Here is a 22234-nt window from a genome sequence, read left to right as displayed (position 1 = left end):
CTCCTGCACACCACCTGCCTCCACTTGGCTTGGCCTCCTGTGGCCATGGAGTGGGGGGAGTTGATTGTGAGTGGCCACATGTCAATGACAGCTGCTGTCATGGAGGGAGGTGGGCACTCTCAGAGAGACACTGCTGAGCATCCTCAGCCCCTGCCTGATGCACTTTTGAATGAGAGTAAGGACACATCTGGCCTTGCCCACATTGCTTCCCCCAGGAACTCCTGGCACGGGCTCCTCTTTTTTCATGTGTGTCCATCTGGGAGGTGACCCCAGGCCTATTTCCATCATGGCCCTCTCTGAGCTCACCTAGCAGATGCAGCCCCTTGGGCTGAGGAACCCACCACACCCCCTGAACCCCCATAGAAGTCACCACAGGGGCTGTTTCTGGAGCCTGGCTTAGGGTCCAAGTGGAGGCTGGTGGCTAGGGCAGGGGCAAGGTGGGCCTGGGGACAGCATCTGCAGCGTGCACTGTCTCTCTCAGGACAGGACCTCGGAAGCAGCCCCCGCATCAGGTGGAGGTGGAGGCCGCAGAGCAGAATGTCTCCCGAATATGCCACAAGATCTACTTCCCCAATGACACCAACGAGGTTAGAACCCCACCCTGGTACCACAAGCCTCAGGCTTCAGGAGACTGTGGGGCATCCGCACCACTGTGCGGGCTCCTTGGCCACCCAAGCTGAGCCTTGTCCAGTCTGAAGCAGATGGTTTCACCTTCATCCTCCCACACCGTCCACCTGGGTTGCAGGCCCCACCTGGGTTGCAGGCCCTGCCTGGGGTGCAGATTCCAAGAGGACAGATACAGAGGGCAGGGGGTCATGGGGGAGGCTGCTTGTGCAATTGGAAGTAGGGACTGTCCAAAATAATAAGTTGGGGACACCAGGTCAAGAACACTGAAAATTGGTGACCAGAAGCGTGGGCAGCAAGTTTGAGGCCCAGGGCTTAGGGTCGGTCCCTGGGGCAATGGTGAGCAGGTGCCAGCTTTGGATGTGCCTCGTGGACAGAGCCTGCCATGGCGGCTCAGAAGAATGGAGGGAACTGGGAGTCCATCAGGACCCAGCTATGACAAAGAGACCCTTGGCAAGAGGCAGCAAAGGGAGACGGGCCCAGGGGGACTGAGCAGCCAAGGCAGATGGTACCATCTTCACTTCCTGTTGGCAAGTTGGTCTCTATGGCCTTGGGGACAACTGAGTCCCTAGAATGGAAACTTCCCACAGTCTGACTGCAGGACTCTCACAGCAAGTTCAAAGTCTGGGCCCCCTGGGTCCCCAGACAGTGAGTGCTGTGACTAAGCAATGTGACCTTCCAGATGGCTGTCTGGGAGGGAGGCCTGGCCCTCTCAGCCCAGAGCACGCCCAGCCTGAGTTTCATGAAGGGCGATCCCAGGCTGTGCCTTGCCCTGAGACAGCTGTGTGGGGAGGCTTCCCGGGGGCCTGGGGCCCTCACCTGCCATCTCTCTGCCCAGATGCTGGAAGTGGGCGCCAACACTCGGGTGCGAGACGTGTGTGAGAGCATCGCCACCAGGTTACAGCTGGCCTCCTGGGAAGGCTGCAGCCTCTTCATCAAGATCTCAGACAAGGTGTGCTGGCCTGGCAGGCCACGGGAGGGCAGGCAGGGGTCCCATGGGGCGGGGTGGACTTCAGCCTCTCGGCATGGCTGTGCTGGGCCAGGCCCATTACTGCACAGCTGGGCTGTTAGGATGAAAGAAGGTGGGTCTTGGGGCTAAAGCCCTGGCCTCACACACCCCGGGCCTGGGTGACTCCAACCCCAACAGTGTACCCAGCTTATCAGGCCTAAGTAGATGACCACTGGACCCCAGTCCCACAGGGTCTCCCTGGAAGCCACACTACCTTCCTGCCTTCTGTCCCTGCCCAACCCCAGGTCATCAGCCAGAAAGAAGGAGACTTCTTTTTCGACTCCTTGAGGCATATGTCTGACTGGGTAAAGAAGAACAAGCCCCAGAAAGAAGGTTAGGGGGTCTCAGGGGCGGGGGGACTGGCTGGGATGGAGGGGAGAAGGTGGAGTTATCTGCCTTGTTCCAGCACTGCTGCATGGCCCTGGGGTCATTCCTTCATTCACTCGTTGTCCTATATGCCCCTGGACACAGAGATGGCTGTAGTGGACAGGCCCCAACCCCAAGGGGAGGTCCAGGAACATTCCTGGAGGAGGTGGCCCCCACACTACTCTTGAAAGATGAGGAAGAGTTGGAGGCCAGGGAGGAAAAATTGTGAGACTTTCCAAAGGAGGTGGCAGCAGGAGCAAAGTGGGGGGGAAAGGTGTGCTGAGGCAGGGAACAGGGGGTGCATGGCCCTGTTTGGGCCATGGGAGTGGGCTGTGGAACCTGCTGGAACAAGCTTGGTGCCCACTACTGCCCCTTGTCCAGGGGCCCCCGTGACACTCCCTTACCAGGTGTACTTCATGCGGAAATTGTGGATCAACGTGGCCCCAGGGAAGGACGTGAATGCAGACACCATACTCCACTACCATCAGGTACCTGGCAGGCTTCCCCGACCCAGCCCCTGCCCACCCGCGGCCACTGGCTCCACTCCCATTCCATCCCACGTCCTCCCTGAGAGTCGCAGAGGCTGAGGCCAGGGCAGGGCTGCCTTGCCCCAGGGCACCAGCCAGTGTCCCATGAAGTGGGAAGGTCCAGCCCATGAGGACTCTGGAGCCAGGAGCAGAGCACAGCAGCATCTGGGAACAGTAACTGCACTGTTACCTGCAGCGGGATTGGAGGGGGTGAGGAGAGAAGGTCCCAGAGCTTGTGGAGTACTGGCCCGGTACCCTGACGGACCAACTCTATGTGGGTAGAGCACCGTGGCCACCACGGCAGGATGTCAGGGAGCTGTGTCCTGGCTCAAGGGTCACTCCCATGTTCCAAAACTACCAAGGGCCTCAGCTTTGACCTGCTCAGTCTCTCCCAGATGGGGGCAGGCTAACCCCCAGCACCCCCCACCTGCTCATGAAAGTGGGAGATAAGCCAGCAGCCTGAGGCCCAGCATGTCCACTACTCAGGAGCTACCCAAGTATCTGCGTGGGTTCCACAAGTGTTCCCGGGAAGACGCTGTCCACCTGGCGGGCCTCATCTACAAGGCCCAGTTTGATAATGACCGGTCCCAGCTGGCTAGTATACCCAAGATCCTGAGGGAACTGGTGCCCGAGAATCTCACTCGCCTGATGTCCTCCGAGGAGTGGAAAAAGGTGCTTGTTGGGTTGTGGAGGGGGTCCTCAGGCAGCCAGCCCTACCAGGGACCCCACCTGGGTGTCTGGTTCTGCCCCCCATGCAGTGGGCACACTGCTGGGCATGGGAGGGGGGCTGATCACCATGCCTTTCCCAACCCCCCATCCACAGAGCCGCTCAACCTTCCACCTAGACTGGCCCTCAGGCAGATGGGCGCCACTCTGGCCAGGGCCTCAGAGGCCTCTGGGGCATCTAGGCCCAGAAGGAAGGTCCCCTCTGGCCAGGACAGCCCCACTCAGGCCCTGACTGGCCCTGTCTTCCCCCAGAGCCTCCTCGTGGAATGTGATAAGCACAAAGACAAGACCGTGCAGGAGGCCAAGGTGGCCTTCCTCAAGTGGATCTGCCGGTGGCCCACCTTTGGGTCCGCCTTCTTTGAGGTGAAGGTAAGCCTCGCCCCACACAAGCCCCACTCAGTCTGACCCCAAGCACCCATCAGGTGGGGTTGACTGCCAGGTATGACAGAAACACGTGTGTGTGCACACCTGTGTACCTGCCTGTGCCCCAGGTGAGCATGTAGAAAGTGGACACCTGGCCTCTGGGTTGGGCTATGACCATCGTGCCTCTCCCTCTCCAGCAAACCTCAGAGCCGTCCTATCCAGACATTGTCCTCATCGCCATCAACCGTCACGGGGTCCTGCTCATCCACCCCAAGACCAAGGTAGAACAGCAGGTCCTGGGGCAGGGCTGGGGGTCACCAGGGTCCCAGGACCCCTGTGCAGGTGGGGCTGCAGTCACCAGTCTGGTGTGCCATGCCTGCCCTCCCGTCCCCCAATACACACACATGCACACACGCACACTCAGGTATGCACAACCCACGGGCTGTGGTCCCTGCCCACCTGCCTCTCTGCCCGCAGGACCTGCTCACCACCTACCCCTTCACTAAGATCTCCAGCTGGAGCAGTGGTAGCACCTACTTCCACATGGCACTGGGGAGCCTGGGCCGGGGGACGCGCTTGCTGTGTGAGACCTCTCTGGTGAGCCCAGGCCCTGTCGCCCACCCATATGCAGCACCCGCGGGCACCAGGGACTGGTCTTCCCGCCCTCACCTCATGAGGGATCAGGTGCTCAGGGCTACACTGGGCCAACAGAGGCCTGCAGGGAGATGAGGTGCATCCCGAGGGCCAGCAGTCGGCAGCCTCTGCGGCAAGACCTCATAGCAGGGATCTGTGCCGTCGGACCCACTGGGGGAGGCATGGAGGGAAATCAGGCCCAACAGGACAGCAGGGACCCCAGCAGCTGGGCCCTCCTTCCCCACTGTCTGGCTGCAGCAGAGATGCTGGATGCCACCAGGTTCCCGCATCCAAGACCCCAGCTGCCCTCCCCATGCCCACAGCCTCTGACCCAAACCTGTCCCCATCCAGGGCTACAAGATGGACGACCTGCTGACATCCTATGTGCAACAGCTCCTGAGCGCTGTGAACAAACAAAGAGGCCCCCGGGCCCCATCACTGGCCAGCACTTAACAGCCACCTGCCCAATTTAGGATCCCTCAGGGTATAAACTCAGGGCCTGCCCCCTGCACACACCCCACTTCCCTCAGGTGCCTGTCTCCTGAGTGCTGACCACGGAGGCCAGAGGTCGTCTCTGGCTCCAGACTCATGCAGTATGACTGAGAGAACCCCTCCCCCTGAACATTTAATAAAACTTCATGGAGCCGTGGAAGCGTGTCAGTGAGGTAACAGGCCGAGTGACAGGTGGACAGCAGGCTTGGGAGGCACTGACCCCCCAACAGCATCTCTTCCAGTAAAAGCAAAGAGCATTGCAACTTCTCCAGGAAACGCGGTGACAGCTGCATTCCCCAGGAATGACCTCATGTGCACTTTCTCCTTCTTCCCTCCTTCTCCCTCCTGCCGGCCCTTCCTTCCTGTCCTCAGACTGGACACAGGGTATTCACTGAGATTCCTCCTTCCAGGACCCCCTGCGCTTTCCTCCTCCCCCACGGTAAGACACAGGGACACGTGCCCTGTTTCCAGGGGGGCTGGGGTGGAGGCCATGGGAGGCTGGGTGGAGGCCATGTGGGGCCAGCATTCTCTTGGGTAGCTGACTTCGTGCTAAGGCCAGGCTGTGCCCAGGCAATGGGTAGAGCTGGATGCAAGGCTTGGAGGCCTGGGTCACCCCCCACCTATCTCAGAGACCCCTCAGCCCAGCCTCCATAGACCACCTGACACCCTGACCATAGCCACCCTGACCTGCCTGACGGTTCCTGGCTGGCCTTCTGTCTGCTTGGCCTGAGATAGGGCTGGATTCCCCCTGACCTCTTCTGCCTGCCTGTCTGGTGTTTAGTAACCCCAGCAGCAGGGGGTCCACATGAGCGGAGACCCCACTCCCTTCACCCCTGTCGCCACAAACCACACAGGCCACGGTGGGCACGTGAATATAAGCCTTCATTGTGCAAAGGTGAGCCCCACGGCCAGGTCTAAGCTGGCCACGGAGGAAGGGTCCGCCCTGGAAGTGGGAGAGAGCCACCTCTCACTCCACCACCTCCTGGCCCCCAGGCCATGCCCAGAGGCTCAGCGTAGATCCTGGGTTTGAGGAGGGCGGCCGAGACAAGATGTCAGAGAGGGTCCTGGAGTAGAGGAGGGGCTGGGGCCACGTCCCTCCAGCCGGTTTGTGGGTGGGCATGGACCAGGATGAGCAGAGGGACCCTACGTGATTGAGTGACTGACTGTGGGATTGAAGAGTGGTGTCCCCCGCCCCAAAAACCTCCGCCTGCCTGGGCCTGATGGCCATGGGTGCTCCACGTGCCACTCGGGCTGAGGCTCCATAGCAGAGTGAGTGCCAAGAAGACCCCTGCAGAGCAGGACAGGTCAGGGGCACAGGTGGAAGCGGCTGTCAGGTGCGGATCAGGCCTCTGCACAGAAGAGGAAGGAGAGGATGGCCAAGGAGGGAGGTGCTGGAGCACACAGACCCAGACCAGATGGGAGGGAGGCCCTGGTGAGTGGGGAGAGGGCAGAAGGCAGGGGACAGGGCTGAGAGAAGGAAAGAGTGGAGAAGTGGGAGGCGGCCAGGAGAAGGGGGCCAGGCAACTGGGGAGCCTTTAGGCAGAGTTGACATCCACGGACTTGGGCTGGGCCTTGCGGGACGTCAGATCTGAGAGCTTCTTCAGCCGCTTCTTCAGCTCCAGCGGGAACTTCTCGTAGCATTTCTTACATACCGGCTTCATGTCGAACTCCACAAACTTGTTCCTGGGGATGAAGCCACCAGTCCATGCCCCACTGACTCTGAACCCAGATAATGAGCCAGAGGCAGCAAGGGCCTGCTTCTGGCCACAGGGCACATAGGGATAAGGAGATGGGCCTGGGGCCTCCTTCCCTCCTAGAGGCTTCTCAGATTCGGACCCTCCAGAACCCTCTATGGCTCCCTACTTCCCATGGAAGCCTGGGCTCCAAATCACTGGACTCCTCACAGCCCCATCCAGGCTTCCCTGACACATTTGACTTTCATATGCTGTCCCCTGAGCTAGAATGCCCTACCCTCCCAAGAGTTCAGAGTCTTTGTGGATGTGTTACTCCCTCCCTCACTATACCCTGGAGTCCCGGGACCTGTCCCCATCTGCCTGGGCTGCCCCTGGCATCCCAGGGCCTGACCACCACAGTGTGCAGGGAAGACTGGATAAGAAAAGGAAGGGACCTACAGAGAGCCCCCACCACACGCCCCTGCAGGTGGGAGGCAGTAGGTGGACTCACTTCAGGGTGAGCTTGCTGTGGCAGGTGGAGCAGGAGAAGCAGTTCACACACCAGGCCTTGTTGAGGGCAGACACCACTGCGAGGGCAGAAGGGGGCTTAGCAGGTCAGCTGCAGGCCCAGCTGTGCAAAGCCAGAGCCAGCTGGGCCAGCAGCTGCAGAACCCACCGCCCGGAGGGAGCGCAGGGGTGGGGGTGGGAGGGACTCAGGGACAGAGGGGCCTCACCATCACCCTCGATCACATGGCTGCAGTTGTAGCAGACGTCCCCAAAGAGCTGTGGACAGAGCAGAGTATCAGTGCGGGCTGCAGACCCCAGCCTGAGGCCCCCCAATATGGCCACTCTCAGGCATCCCCTGAAGCCTTCCCACCAGGCACAGCCTCAGGCTTGGGGTGGGGGCACAGGGCCCACTACATCCATCCCTGGGAAAGAACAAGGTGAAGGCATTGCTCCCCAAGAGTGCTGTCGCTCCTGTTGGTGACCGGGAGGGCTATGGGCCGCCCCCACCTATTCACCAGAGCAGTAGTTAAGGAAGAGGAGGCTGGCTGTCACCCCATTTGCCTGGTACCGCACACTGTTATCTGGCTGGGTCCTCACAAAGGTATGGGCCACAGACACACAGTTTTTAAATAAGGACATTGAGCGGAGAAAGCTGCTCATGTCTCAAGTCTAAGATGGGATTCAGGCCTGGCCTCAGCCCCTCCAGGGCTCTCAGAGCACTGCCCACAGCCTCTCCTGCTCACACGACAGCCCCAGCCCACCTCCCTCAGGCCCCTGAGACCCCCAGCCATCCACCCAGACCCCCTGCAACCCCCAGCCATCCACCCAGATCCCCTGAGACCCCCAGCCATCCACCTAGACACCTTATGACCCCCAGCCATCCACCCAGATCCCTGAGACCCCCAGCCGTCCACCCAGACCCCCTACGACCCCCAGCCATCCACCCAGACCCCCTACGACTCCCAGCCGTCCACCTGGACCCACTGCGACCCCCAGCTGTCCACCCAGACCTGTGTGCTGTGGGCTCGCCCCGCCACCTACCTGGTTGTAGTGGGTCTCGCAGTAGGCCAGGCCCTTCTTCTCATAGTGTCGGTGGCCCAGGAATGGCTTCTCACACTTGGCACAGACAAAGTGCTGGGAGGAGAGAGGGTGGCTGGGGAGGTGTCAGGGCTAGAGCAGTGACCCCAGGAGGCAGAGGGAAGGGAAGAGGGGCGGGCGACTCCTTGGTCCTCCTTGAACACGGTGACATCCCTCGTCACTGTCCTCTCCCAGCCTGGGGTTCCCCGGGCAACCTCAGCCCAAGAAGCCAGGAGCTGGCAAGGTGCTGCAGTGTGGTGGCCTCTCACGGGTGGGAGCTGCCCCGCTCTCCCTCAGGGTGCCTCTGGGGTGTCCTCCACAGACACAGGGTCACTGAGAGGCGGTTTGTAGCCATTTCATGGGTGAGGATGCACCTCCCCCAGGGGCACAGGCCAGGGCCTGGGTCAGGGCAGCATGGCCCACAGTCTCTCATAGGACCTTCTCAAAGAGGCCACCCAATACATAGTTTCTGGACACAGAGATGGCCAGGCCACCGGGGAACACAAACCTCCTTTCCAAGTGTGTCTATAAGAACACTAAAGCCCTCGGTCCAGGGGTGAGAGCTCCAGGTGACCCCAGTGTGTACACCTGGGCAGCCGACCAGTGCCTCGTCTCCTTGAGACTGCACTCGGCTGATTTTATCCACCATAACCCCTCGGGGTGCCTCTGGCCAACTCTGGAATCCTCTGAAATGCAGGAGGTGGAAGAGGAAAGGTGGACGTGGCTGCCTGATCAAGACCTGTGGGCTCAGGTCTCCGGCGCCTATGGACAGCTGCGGTCCCTGGCCATGCACAAGAGGGGCAGCTTCCTGAGGCTGGGCCTCTCCAGGAGTCGGTGCACAGCATGGGCTGGGATGTGAAGGGGGCTGTGAATGGGGGCACCCCTCAACCTGAAGCCTCATGCTTCTGCCAGTCTCACCTCCACGTGCCACTGCTTGCCCAGCGCGTTGACCACACGGCCCTCAATGGGCCGGCGGCAGGCCCCACAGATGGGGACCCCCATCTTGTCATGGCAAGGTAGGCAGTAGAGCTCACCCTTCAGCTCCCGGGCCTCGGCAGTCAGCTCCTTCCTGGAAGACAGCACAGACTCCTCCAGGTGTCACCCCTGACCTTTGGCAGGGTCACTCCAGCCTCTCTAGCCCAAAGGCACTGTGCCCTGAAAGGCCCCACTCAAGCTGAGCCGAAACTCTCTGATCTTTGGTTTTTTTGGAGACTTCCTGTATGAGCCCCAGACAGGCCCTGGAGCACAGAATTCCCCCACAGGCCTGGCAGAAGGGCCCCTGTGTTCTGCCCCATCAGCCCTTTGAGAGGAAGGTCTGTTCTCAGACCTCCCTCCTCCTCCAAAGCAGACTGAGTGTCTGGGACAGGCACAGAAGGGACCAGAAGAGACTTTGAGGGAATAACTCCTCGTCCCTCTCCCACACCAGCACCAACCTCACTCTCTACCCCTACCTCTCTACTCAGTCTCAGCCATGGTCTCTGCAGTTCAGGGGCCAACCTCCCGCTTTTGCCCCCCAAATCTCAATTACCCCCTGAACAGAGTCCTGGAGAGAGGAGCTTCTGGTCCCGGCCACTTTCCGGTCCCCATTCTACCTCTTCCCTGCAGCTCCTCACCTCATGGTGTGGATACCCTCTCTGACCACCTGGTTCACCTCTCCTGCCTCAGCATTGACCTAGATGCGAATCCCACCATCCCTGCTCTCTGACAGCCATGCTGTCCACCTGCCCTCACCCCAGGGACAGGATAGGCACCTACCCACAGTGGGTACAGCTGAAGTGATCTGGGTGGTAGGCGTCATTCCTGAACATGAGGGGCTGCTCATCAATGACCAGGTGGCACCGCTGACAGATGTACTTTCCTAGGCCCTTGGCCTTCTCACGGTTGTGGCAAGGTCGGCACAGGTGCCTGTGGGAGGTGAGGGTATTGTTAGGGGCAGGTCAATACCTCCTGCTCCCAGGATGGCCAGGCCACCTGTAGAAGAGAGCCCAGGACCCTGCCTGCAGCCTGAGCCAGAGCCTTGGGGCTTCAATGAGGCTCATCCCAGAAAGCAGGAAAGTAAGCTGCCCAGGGGGGCACAGGTGCACCCTTTAAAAAGAGGGCCCAGGGCGGCACAGGTGCATCCTTTAAAAGAAGTGGCCTCCTGTGCTCAGGAAAAAGACTAGGCATACAGCAGAATGTTCCTGTTTTTCTATCTTTGGCTAGTATGTTCCTTCTTTTAAAAGTGGTATGTTTCCACTTTTCCTGAACCTAGGATAGTATATGGAACAGAATAGACATTTAATTGACATTTGCTGGAAAATCAGTTTCATGTCTCAAATGTCCTAACAGGAGCTACAGAGAAGGTTAGTTTCAAAACCCCATCGTGCCCAGCAGAGTGGCCACGAAGCACAGGACCACACAACAGGCTCGTCCTTTCCTTTGGGGTCCACCAGATAAAAAGGGGTCCTAACGTGTACAGGCACCTTCTGTCTCCAAAGACAAGTGCGGCTGTGTCAGACGGAGGCCCCAAACCCAGGAACTGTCATCACAGAGTCTTTTTTGTGAAGACCTCAGAGTCATTTCTGATGCTACTCCACAGCTGTGGTCTCAACTGAGTAAGAAATCAACATGGTTTCTGTTTCCCCTCCCTCAAAGGAGGCAAGAATTTAGATTCAGGGTCCTCAGGCAAAGATAGACAAAGAGGGCAATCCAGCGCCCCTTGTTTCTGATCCCCACCTGCCACCCCAATCTAAATGTGCTCCTGATGCAGCCAGACCCTCCTTCCCAGGCCCCCAATCCACGCCCCTTCACCCTTCCGTCCTCCACACGGCAACCCCAATGTTGGCTCCTTTTATAAGCTGGGAGTTTACATAAAGGATTGACTCTCATTCAAAACCTCCCTGCCAGGTGAGAGTGGGCAGTCAACTCAGTGTCCCCAGCCTGGACCCCCAAGCCCACTGTGTCTGTTTGGATCTGGACTCCATCCCGCAGCTCCCTGCTCTTTACTTGCCCCAGAGTCCTACTTTACCAGGGGGCATGTCCCAGAGAGGTCCTGGGAACCACTCGCTAACTAAAATCTGCCTGGCTGCCAGCTGTGCCTCCACCAGATGCCGGGTGCCCAGCATGGGGCAGTGGCTCAGGATCAGCTTATTGAATATGTGAGGGAACAAGTGATTGCGCAATACAAGAAGGGAAGGACCGTGGGCATCATCTCCCTGTGACATGGCCAAGCCTGGCCTGGGCCCTTGGCTCTCCCCACCCCACAGTGGGCAGCAGATGTGGCCTGTAGCAGCAGCCTTCATCAACATGATCCAGGGATCCCACCCACACCCAGACACCTACGCCCCAGCCCCCACCCACACCACCTCCACATCTGGCCTAGGGCTGATCCGCCCCACCCAGCCACCGACTGTGACCAGCCCACTCCCCCTGCCTCTGTCACAGTCAGTCTCTATTCCCCATAGTCCCACTCCCAATTTTGGTGATTACTCCTTAGCATGAGGACAACATTCAACCATATAGAATAACTCTATTTCAAAGCTGTAGAAATTCGCTCAACTTCCCAAATTCCACTGCAATGGTCAACGCCCTTCAAGCCTCCATCAGGAGTCACCTCGATAATGAAAAGTCTGTTGGTGTGTGTCGGGGGGTGGCTCAGTGGAAGAGCACTTGCCTAGCATGTATGAGGCACTGGGTTCAATCCCTGGCATTAAGGAAGTGGAAGGGCAGGTCAGGGGGAACCCAGAAACGCCCACATTTCTTTTTTCCTTTTCTTTCTTCGTGTGTGTGTGTGTGTGTGTGTGTGTGTGTGTGTTACTAGGGATTAAACCCAGGGGCACTTTAACATTGAGCTACATCCCCCAGGCCTTTTAATCTTTTATTTTGGGATAGGGACTGAATAAGTTTCCCAGGCCGGTCTTGAACTTGCAATCCTGCCTCAGCCTCCTGAGTTGCCAAGATGGCAGCGTGTTCCACTGCACCCAGCACACACCCACATTTTCACCCAGTGTGAGTCAGTTCTTCCAGACAGCCCACCCAGAGCACAACAGGAAAGGGACCTCTACCCTGGCTCAGATACCTGCTTACCCACTGGCTCACAGGCAGGGCAGAGGAGCCCCCTACTCTTGTAGACACCCCAGCTGGGAAACAGGTTCAGGATAGACCCAAATCCCAGCACCAGATCCAAACAGGACCTTTGGAATTTTTTTTTTTCCAGGTAGAATTCAAATGGAACCTAAGAATTCTAGCATTAAGATATAGCAGCAAAAGAGAACCACACAGCCTTGTGTGCACACGCCTGTAATCCCAGTGGCTCGGGAGGTTAAGGCAGGAGGATCACGAGTTCAAAGCCAACCTCAGCAACTTAGCAAGGCCCTAAGTAACTCAGTGAGACCCTGTCTCTAAATAAAACACACAAAAAAAGGGATGGGGATGTAGCTTGGTGGTTAAGCACCCCTGGATTCAATCCCCAGTACTGAAAAAAAAAAAAAAAAGACCCACACAGAACACGCACAGGAAGCATAACTTCTGGAGTGACGCAGGCTTGGGTTTAAACCCTGGCTCTGTCAATTTCTGGCATTTGCCACTGAGTAGGTTACTTCACCTCTCTGAGCCTCAGGTTCCTTGCCTACAAAATGGGGCAATAATCCAGATGCACAGGGTTATGCAAAAAGGCAAATTTCAGATGGTGCACATGGTAGGCACTCCCCAAGTGCCAGCCACATACAGTTTTAAATAACAACTTAAAAGTCTTTTGAAACCATGATTGCTGATTTGGTTCTCCAGGTCTTTTGCAAAGATGGAGAGAAATTAGCTTGGTTCATTCAGTCTTGGGAGAGGCCATCCTGGCAATACCCAAATTGCTCAGGCTCCAGCCTCGAGCAAACCATAGAGGAGTCTTAGGAGCCAGCAGTCAGTGGGCTGCAGTGGCTCTCTTGATGGCCCTTCTGTGCTGAGGAAGAATCCACACCAGCGAGGGCTGAGCCTGCCGGGCTGAGCTGCGTCCCCACGGGACAGACAGCGCCCCATTATGAGGCGGCCTGCAGCTGTGCTTGATTCCACATAAAGGCCATGATTTATTCCACATGCCCAAACGGAGCCTAATTATACAGGGCAGGACACAAGGACCGTACAGCAAGTGTCCTGAAAGAATCCCCTCTCATTCCGCCCAACAAGACTCCTCAGCCTCCCGCCCTCTGCATTCACGGACACCCCCTCCCGCCCACCCAGCGCAGGCCTGGGAGCGCGGGCCTGTTGCCATGGTGGCTGGCCCCTCCCTGCCCCCCATTAGTAGGAAACCATCCCCTTCTGAAATGTCCCCTTGTGTCTGTCAGCTTCAGTCAGAGCCCCCCACCCAGCCCCAGCCGTCACCCACTCCCAGGCTCCCAAGGCAGTCACACACTCAGCCTCTGTGACGCTCAGTGGCCAAGCTGGGAGGGGGGTGCACAGGCTGGGGACACTGGAATATTCACGGCCCCGTTGCGGCAGAGGCAGCCGGAGGAGCAGCCCACCCCACAAGGGACCCCTCAGGAATGAAGTAGCCTTTCAGGGCTGGAGGGGCTGCAGGCTCCCTTCCTCTCCTTAAATAGCCAGCCGTCCACCCGCAGCTGCACAGAGGCCACCGCCGACGCCACCGCCTGCGCCCACAGTTCACCTGCCACCCCAGCTCCTGTCCCTTCCTCCTGGACCAGTTGTGAGAGGTAAGGAGCAGGATGGGGCGGGCAGGCAGGGCGTCCAAGAGTCACCCTGCTGGTGAACATGGGGCATCTCTTGTCCCTGTCTCCTTGATAATGGCTAGGCCAAAGCTGAACTCACAGCCACCTGCAATGCAGTGTTTTTGCCCCTCCGTTGGGAGCTTATAAAGGACAGGGGACTTTCCCACAGGCCCATGCCGCAGTGACAGTCAGCCAGCACCCACGGCCACAAGGCTTTCTTAGCACAAGAAAGAGCCAGATTCGGGCCAGGAAGGGACTGGTGACCAATGTACAGAAAACTACCTCTGCCAACCACAGTACTGCCCCCATGGCTTCCTCCTCCAGCCGCGTCTGCCCGTATGGCCCCTCCACGGAAGCCCAAGGCCCATCTGACCTGCAGCCACGGGGCCCAGACTGCCCCAGGTCCAGGCCATACTCAATGCTCTTAGTAGCACATGCTCTGTGACTGTCTGAGCAGAGTGAGCCCGGAGGACCCAGTAGATCCAGGCTGAGGCTCCAATTTCTAAGGGACAAGGGAGTGAGAGAAATGGTAGGAGAAATCACAGCAAAACAGAAACAACCCAGACAGTCTCGGTCACCGAGAGTGAGTATCCACAGTCTCCTAGGTGGCAGGCCAAGGGTAGCATCAACAGGCAAGGCCACCTGGCAGAAGGCAAGGCAGAACTGGATGCCACAGCCCACCCAGCGCTCTGGGGTGTGAGCCCTATAGTCACACACTCGGAGCCCTGAGTGGTTTAATGCTCTGCTGTCATGTCTTGAAAATCTTACTTTTCAAGCAAGGAATACACATTGTCATTTCACATTGGTCCCCCAAATTAGGTGGTCAGTCCTTCAGCCAGGTCCCAAGAAGGAGACACTGAGCCAGAGATGACTCCAGAATGAGCTCTGAGACAAGCCACACTCCTGGCTCTGGGCACGGAGCCCTCGTGGGTCTCCAGAGGTAGTGTCCTGGGAGCCTTGGGTCTCTCTGATCCAACTTCCAACTCCAGGGCCACTGCCCCCTGCTACGTGACTTCAGGCAGGAAAGCAAACGCCAAGCCCTGTTTTCCCCCTTTGTAAAATGGAACGCCTGATGCCAACCTCCTAGAACCAGCATACACAAGAGGAAGCAGGCCCTGACCATGCCATGTATGGGGGAGGGTGGGGGCCATACCTGTGAGCTGACCTCCTGGAGGGGCCAGGTGACAAATGCACTGTAGAACACAATCCAGGTCCAACTGGCTGCCCAGGGTAGAGGGCAGCCAGCTCAACCCCTTCCTAGCTCTGGGTTCCGACAGACCAGAGATGAGCAGCATTGGCCTCCCGAGCCACGTCCAGTCTCCTGCCCCACCCTAGGCTGTAGGCTGCTCTGGCCCCATCATCTACCCTCTCCTGCCCACATCCCCAGCTCCCAGTCCTGGGCAAAAGAAGCAAGGTGTTTGGGACTCTCCTTCTTCTCTCTCTTGGATCTTTTAAGTGGACTAAATCAAGACAGAACAGATTTCCCTGTCTGTTGGGGAGGGGTGGGGGCACCGATAAGGATCTGGGCTTCACTTTGTTAGCAAGGGAGGGCTCTGACCACAGTCCTCAGGCAGCCTCCCAGGCCTCTCTGGGCTGCAGATCTTCCCAGGGAAAACCTAGCCAGTCTCTCTGCCGTTAGGCCCTTGACCTCCTGAAAAGATCCCACTTCTTGATGTTGGAACAACCTGGTGGGAAAACACATCCTGCTGGCCTGAGGTCAAAGCACAGTGTCTTCCTCAATCCAGGCCTCCTCCCAGTGGGATGTCCAAAACAGAACTGGTGGGCTGAGTCCACTCGCAGATGCTGGTGGACAGAGTAGGCCTCTGGCTTCCTCCCAGGACATGACCCTTGCTGAATTCCTGAGGAAGCCCTCCTGAAGGTCGGGTGCTGGGGGAACCGTGGTCAGGGGCTGCAGGGGTGCCAGAAGGTCCAAGCAGACAGGTCAGGGAGGGTTCTGGGACTCAAGGGGAGTGGCGTTCACTTGGAAAGACTGAGGCTGAAGGAACTGGCAGGCTTCAAGCACCCAGCTCTCAGAAACAGCCCACCCAGTCAGTGGTAATGAGGGCCACCGTCTGCCGTTCAGATGGCACACCTGAAGGGAGAACAGAAAATACGGGGCCCTTCCCTGCCCTCCAGAGCCTCATGCAGTCGGAGCTCACATCTCCCCATTACAGTGCTGACTGCACCCTCCCTGCCCTGAGGGAGTACAGCGTGGGGTAGAATGTGGGGAGGAGCTGCAGATTTCTGGGTCACCCAGCACTGGCCCTGGGCCATTTCGGCAGGGACACAGCTACTCAGGGGGAAAGCTTCAAGTCCCAGTTTTGCTTTGACCTTTTGCTAAAATTCAGAATGCCTTTGATGATTAGTCACCCCTAAACGGGCACAGGGGTTCTCAGCAGTCCTGGTGGTAATGCTCCGCTCAGAGCAGCTATGTTCCTCTCAGTTAGGGGTGGGAAGTTCTGAAGTCATCAGAGGTCCTACTTGTGACTTCTGGAGGGCAAAGCTTCGCTAGCTAGCCTGGGTTCTCTCTGGCCTGTTTGTTCACTCCATGTTTGTCCCCTGCTCTGCCTCCAGCCAAAGCATGAATGGCCTCGAGGTGGCCTCCCCAAGTCTGACCAACAACTCATCTCTGACCACTGAGCAATGTGGGCAGGAGACGCCCCTGGAGAACATGCTGTTCGCTTGCTTCTACCTCCTGGATTTCATCCTGGCTTTTGTTGGCAATGCCCTGGCCCTGTGGCTTTTCATCCGGGACCACAAGTCAGGCACCCCAGCCAACGTGTTCCTGATGCACCTGGCCGTGGCCGACTTGTCCTGTGTGCTGGTCCTGCCCACCCGCCTCGTCTATCACTTCTCTGGGAACCACTGGCCATTTGGGGAAATCCCGTGCCGACTCACCGGCTTCCTCTTCTACCTCAACATGTACGCCAGCATCTACTTCCTCACCTGCATCAGCGCTGACCGCTTCCTGGCCATCGTGCACCCGGTCAAGTCCCTCAAGCTACGCAGGCCTCTCTATGCCCACTTAGCCTGTGCCTTCCTGTGGGTGGTAGTGGCTGTGGCCATGGCTCCACTACTGGTCAGCCCACAGACGGTCCAGACCAACCACACAGTTGTCTGCCTGCAGCTGTACCGAGAGAAGGCCTCCCACCACGCCCTGGCGTCCCTCGCCGTGGCCTTCACCTTCCCGTTTGTCACAACGGTCACCTGCTACCTGCTGATCATCCGCAGCCTGAGACAGGGCCCCCGCGTGGAGAAGCGCCTCAAGAACAAAGCCGTCCGCATGATCGCCATGGTGCTGGCCATCTTCCTGATCTGCTTCGTGCCCTACCACGTCCACCGCTCCATCTATGTGCTGCACTACCGGGGCGGCGGGACCTCCTGCACCGCCCAGCGTGTCCTGGCCCTGGGAAACCGCATCACCTCCTGTCTCACCAGCCTCAATGGGGCCCTCGACCCTGTCATGTACTTCTTCGTGGCTGAGAAGTTCCGTCACGCCCTGTGCAATTTGCTCTGCGGCAAAAGGCTCACGGGTCCGCCCCCTAGCTTTGAAGGGAAAACCAACGAGAGCTCGCTGAGTGCCAGGTCAGAGCTGTGAGCCCAAGGCTCTGTCCCTGGGTGGGCCACAGACTGTTGCAGGAGGAGGGTCCCCTTGGGGTGGGTGACACTGGTCTCAGCAAAGAGAAGGCTGCCCACTCTCCAATCTCCCTGAGCAAACCACCTGTTTCCCTACTCGTCCCTCCCAAAGGTCTGAACTTCCAGGTCACCCAGACCGGAGCTGGGTCTTAACCGCACAGAACCCCTAAAAAAGAAGAAGAATCAATGAGGATTGAGAGGCCATCCCTCTGCAGGGACTGTTGGCTCTGCTTCCTAGTCGCTCCCAGACACCCAGTGAGTTCACCCATGGAAAGGGGGAGGGGACCCAGAGGGACAACTCCAGAACACTGAGGGTCTTTCTTTCCCCCACTAGACTGCCAGCCTCCCTCCTTACAGAAATGCACAGCAGGGAGGCCACGTAGAAAGGCCCAGAAGGAAGGCTGCAAAGGACTCAGGAGAAGAGGCACCCATGAATCTCAGTGGAGGAGTAGGAACAGTGTCTACGGTACAAGGAGTTCCCTTTGCAGTGCCTTTGCCAGAGAGCCCTTTCTGAATTTTGGGGGGATGGACTATAAATTGTAGCTAAACGCCGTAAGTATATTCAGACTGGTTGCCATGTGACACCCAGCAAATGTGGTTTGCAGAACACATTCATCCTGATCCCTCCTGTTATAAACTACACAGAGACCTGCCTGTGGTCTGACAATCCCTAGAGCCTCTCAGCAAAAGGAGCGCGGTGTGTATCCTGCTAATCCAGACCTGGCAGCGGCATCCTGAGTCCCATTTCCTCCTGAGGGGACTCAACCAGCCTCTGCCCACCCAGTTTTGAGCTGTCTCGCTTGGTAGCCTGCATGCGTCCCCCTAACATGTCCTTTTTTGTACTTGTTTGTACTGATCATAAACTGAATTGTAGTTTTAAGCTGACGGAGGCTACTGTGTCTGCTCAACGTGATGCCCTTCCCAGAACTTCTCTTCCCTTCAACCCAAGAATGGCCAAGCAGAGGCTGGGGCAGCTGCGGGGGCTCCCTTGCCAAGGTTCTGGTGGCCCACGCCTTCCACCCATGCCTGCCTGAGCCAGGAGGGTCCAAACGAGGACTTTCACTACTCAGCACCCCGGCTGCCACCCTGTCCCCTGTCATTACAGCTTTTCTACCACATGCTACTTTTCAAAGCACTTTTGGCCTCTTCTCATTTTCCCAACCAGTGAATGGGGCAGTGGCCCTGTGCAAGCCTTGGCTCAGGAGGGGACAGGACTCCCTCCAAGCTCACACCTGGCTGGTGACCCCAGTGGTCAACAGCTGTCCTTCAGCTCTTGCACTGTGCCGTCAGTGCCCCACAGCCCCTCACCCAGACAATCTGCAGAGCTCCAAGCACTGTGCCCGCCCTGCAGACACCAAGAATGACGTGAGGCCACGTTTTTCTCATGAAGCAGTAAATGGACAAGATCACTGCAGGCCACATCAGGAAGGGACAGGGGAGGTGCTGCAGCAGAAAACCAAGTACCTACATGGGAGAGGGTGTGGCAGTCAGATGGACAGCTAGGGAGTCTCTGGGGCAGTGCTGCCTCTTCTGATGTGGGGACACGGAGAGGCAGACTTGGTCATCAGCGGAGTTCAGTGGTTTGCTTTTTGTTTCATACTGGGGATTGAACCCAGGGGCACTCCACCACTGCATTCCCAGCCCTTTTTTATTTTAAGACAAGGTCTCGCTGAGTTGTGCAGGCTGGCCTCAAACTCACGATCCTCCTGCCTCAGCCTCCCAAGCCACTAGGATTACAAGCGTGGGCCACTGCGTCCAGCTGGAAACTCGGGGTGGGACCCATTGCATTTGGGATGCCTAGGTGCCCCCCAGGGAACAGCCATGTGGACCACTGAGTACTGGTAGGAAGAAGTCTGGGGTGGTGCCCTTAACTATCCAGACAGGCCATCAGGGTCTCAGGCCTGTCTTCAAAGGCAGACATGAGGGGCCAAGCACAAAGCCCCAGAGGAGAAGAGAATGAGGGAGGGGGAAACCATGAGATATGGGTTCTCACGGGGAGAAGAGGCGTTTCCACCTGAAGGAGGGGCGTTGCCGTGAGAGCCACTGGGAGACCTGTCAGTGCCCACGGTGGCCACAGGGAGCACACTAGGGTAGTGGGGGCTCCTGGGTGGAGCAGGCAGGTGCGCTGCAAAGGGCTGCAGCTACACAGGTGTGGGTAGGGGCACCCCAGAACTCGTCCCTAGGGAGGAGGGAGGTAAGACTATCACTCTAGAGAGGGATGTAGAGGTCGGCAGAGCGGAAAGGCAAGGGTGGGGAGAATCATAAGGCTTCTTGAAGGTGGGAACTACTTGTGTGCTGGTGAATGTATGGTCCTGATTGGGGGGACTTCTCTCCAGCGACCTTCAGTCACGTGAGTCTATAGTTGGGGGTGCAGACAGCTGGGTTCCGCACGCAGGGGAGGCCCCGAGGGTGTCAGCTCAACTCAAAGCTCCTTATTCACCCACCGTCACCTCATGGCTCCTGCTCAACGGCTGTTGTCCCCACTGCCTTCTGCTGTCCTTGAGGAACACTGCCAAGCCCAGGGGGGCTCTGCTCTTGCCCCGCATCCCTTGTCTCTGCAGCCTCACTCCTCATTATAAACTGGGGGTGTACTGATCACCTTGGAGGTACAAAAGGGAGTCGGTAGCCACATCAGTATAGGCCAGGGAGCCTGGAGGGGCCTGGGGCTCAGCCTGTGCCCCCTGTGGCTCCTCACCTGCCCGCGTTCTTCACAAAGCCCAGGTCGGCCAGCTCCACATCACACAGCTCACAGCGGAAGCACCCCGGGTGCCAGTTGCTGTTCATGGCCTTGATCACGCGTCCAATGATGAACTCGCCTGGAAGAAGAGAGGTCCCTGCTTGCTGGGCAGGACTTGGCCCCTGCCAGGCCCTGTCCACATCAGCGCTCCTCCAAGCTCAGCCTGGTCCAAGGAACCCTGCCTGCAGCACAGGAAGGCGGTGCCTACGGAGGGCTGGAAGGGAAATGCTCAGAGACGGGCAAGGTGGGCAGGGAAGAGCCCCTCCACCCAGCAGGCCAGGCCCGTGGGCACTCCACTGCAGGGCCCTCACCCGCCCACCTCCCACTTCCCAGGCAGCAACGGACTCACCGCAGGATCCGCAGCACGGGGCAAACAGCATTTGGAAGTCGTGTTCGCAGTATTTCCGGCCCTCAAACTGCAAATGGGCCACAGACAAGACCAGTAAATCACCCATCATTCCCACGAGCCTCCTCCACACCCGTACCCCTGCTTTGTTGGGTCAGGACCCGATGGCAGGGATGGATGGGTGTGGAACTGAGAGGAGGGCATTCCAGAAGCCAGAGCAGGGGGTGGGGCCTCATGATACAAAGAGGTGCCCAGAAAGGGGCTTCCATAGGAACCACTGCAGAAGTCCCCAAGGCCAGCTCTCTGAGGGCCCCTGCTGCGTGTTAAGGATGGTGGCCCTGTGGGTCCCGAGAGCAGGCCAGACTGCAGGAGGAGCTTAAGCCGGGACGAGATGAGGTCAAGTTCAAATCATATGCATCTCTTTGCCCTATTTCCTGTGTCCTTTCTGTATGGGAAATCCAGAGGTCACAAAAGAGTGAAGAGAATTAAAAAGGGGACACAGGAGGGTCTGACGGAGGGAGGGGAGTGCAGGAATGGAGGCACAACTGAGTCCTGCAGCCAGTGGGTGTGGACACCCCCGTGGAGCCACTTTTTGGCAGCGAAGACCAGGCACTGGCCCAAGGATGTCAAAGCTTGCTTCTGTCTCCCTCTCCCTGAACAATTTTTTTCTTGTTTAAAAATCTGGCTTTTCTGTTTTCTATAACAAGTGCCTATTCTACTGCAGCCCTACCCAGTGACCTGGGGAGGCAATGGTTTAAGTTCATCCTGCAGTCATGTCTGAGCGCCTACTGTATGCCAGGCTTTGTTCTAGGCACATGGCCCCTTCAGAACCGTCTACTCCTCCCGTTGCCTCTACGGCTGGCCAGCACTCCCCAGGAGGCTAGGAGGCACCCCAAGAATGCTACTGTGCAAGGCAGATCGCACACCCACATCCATCCACCAACGATCCCTTAGGATCCTCAAAAGCTACCCAGCATCTACCCCCAGTCCCTGGTCCTCACCTCCACTGCCACCGTCAGTGGTGTGCTGGTAAGTGTGTAACAACCAGCTCTCGGTGGCATGGAGGGAGGTGGCTGATGCATAGTGTTGGTGAAAACATCCCCCCAGGGTGATTTCCAGCTGCCAACGTGACACAGACCCAGTCGGGAAGACATGGGCACTGGCTGCCTTGGAGGTAGGAAGGATAGAAATAACTGCCAGAAATAACCGGGGAAGCATAGAGGATAGTAAAATGTAACAAAATAATTAGGAAGTGGGGAGTTTTACATATATGTTACCTTTGTGGGGTTTTTTAAGGTATTTTTTTAGCTGTGTATGGACTCAAGGCCTCTATTTGTTTTGATGTGGTGCCAGGAGGGAACCTAGTGCCTCACACTTGCCAGGCAAGTGCTCTGCCGCTGAGCCCCACCTTTGTTTTTAATAAAATGTTTCTTCAATTTATGCATTTCCACAACTTAATTTTTTAATGATGACTATTTAATAATCATTTTGCAAGACTAAAGATTTAACAACCTGCTCCTATGAGCTGGTGACAGCCACTTGAGGTCCCTTCACTTTTATCTGGATCATTGTAATAACCCAACTCCGGGTCCCACCTGGCCTCCAGCTTCTGTCCCCGGCCCCCTGACAGTCTCCTCTAACACAGCAACCAGAGGGGTCATTTTCCAAGATCAGGCACACCGTGTGACTCTGAATTCCTACTCCAGTCTCTTGCGGAGTGGAAGCCTAAGGTTCTATATGGCTCTACAGGACCAAAGGAGATCCATCTCCCTGTCGTCCCCATCTCCTGCCATTCTCCTGTTCCCTCTGCTTCCCCCATGGCCTT

The 22234-nt window shown here is 57.7% G+C and overlaps 3 protein-coding genes across 8 annotated transcripts in view; 2 read left to right on the top strand and 1 right to left on the bottom strand.

The window, feature by feature from the left end:
• The window catches only part of Myo7b (myosin VIIB), a 66880-nt gene extending 62179 nt beyond the window's left edge, over positions 1 to 4701 (top strand). For both annotated transcript variants that reach the window (XM_027936856.2, XM_071619405.1), the window contains 9 exons: positions 482 to 587; positions 1463 to 1576; positions 1879 to 1966; positions 2381 to 2487; positions 3013 to 3198; positions 3505 to 3621; positions 3813 to 3896; positions 4093 to 4212; positions 4600 to 4701. In XM_027936856.2, the coding sequence (XP_027792657.2) occupies positions 482 to 587; positions 1463 to 1576; positions 1879 to 1966; positions 2381 to 2487; positions 3013 to 3198; positions 3505 to 3621; positions 3813 to 3896; positions 4093 to 4212; positions 4600 to 4701 (1024 nt within the window). The remainder of the gene's footprint in view (positions 1 to 481; positions 588 to 1462; positions 1577 to 1878; positions 1967 to 2380; positions 2488 to 3012; positions 3199 to 3504; positions 3622 to 3812; positions 3897 to 4092; positions 4213 to 4599) is intronic.
• Positions 4702 to 5594: 893 nt separating this feature from the next.
• Positions 5595 to 22234, bottom strand: part of Lims2 (LIM zinc finger domain containing 2) — a 36668-nt gene continuing 20028 nt past the window's right edge. For 3 of the 5 annotated variants that reach the window (XM_071619258.1, XM_071619257.1, XM_071619256.1), the window contains 8 exons: positions 20413 to 20479; positions 20022 to 20142; positions 9753 to 9902; positions 8916 to 9066; positions 7962 to 8054; positions 7148 to 7196; positions 6925 to 7000; positions 5596 to 6423 (listed from right to left, as the gene is read on the bottom strand). In XM_071619258.1, coding sequence (XP_071475359.1) covers positions 6276 to 6423; positions 6925 to 7000; positions 7148 to 7196; positions 7962 to 8054; positions 8916 to 9066; positions 9753 to 9902; positions 20022 to 20142; positions 20413 to 20479 — 855 coding nt within the window. In that variant the 3' untranslated portion in view covers positions 5596 to 6275. Of the gene's footprint in view, positions 6424 to 6924; positions 7001 to 7147; positions 7197 to 7961; positions 8055 to 8915; positions 9067 to 9752; positions 9903 to 19770; positions 19921 to 20021; positions 20143 to 20412; positions 20480 to 22234 lie in introns of those variants that run through there. The other 2 variants (XM_027936804.2, XM_071619259.1) reach the window with 2 other exon arrangements.
• Positions 16264 to 17288, top strand: Gpr17 (G protein-coupled receptor 17). The gene has a single exon (XM_027936805.2). The coding sequence runs from the start codon at positions 16272 to 16274 to the stop codon at positions 17286 to 17288; it is 1017 nt and encodes a 338-aa protein (XP_027792606.2). The 5' UTR covers positions 16264 to 16271.

Source organism: Marmota flaviventris, chromosome 11 (genome assembly GCF_047511675.1).
Source record: "Marmota flaviventris isolate mMarFla1 chromosome 11, mMarFla1.hap1, whole genome shotgun sequence".
Taxonomy (NCBI): domain Eukaryota; kingdom Metazoa; phylum Chordata; class Mammalia; order Rodentia; family Sciuridae; genus Marmota; species Marmota flaviventris.
Note: the sequence above shows the minus strand (reverse complement) of the source record. Positions and strands in the feature narration are given on the sequence as shown.

Excerpts from the sequence above, each read along its gene's own strand:
- Gpr17 (XM_027936805.2), top strand. The coding sequence starts at position 16,272 with ATGAATGGCCTCGAGGTGGCCTCCCCAAGTCTGACCAACAACTCATCT.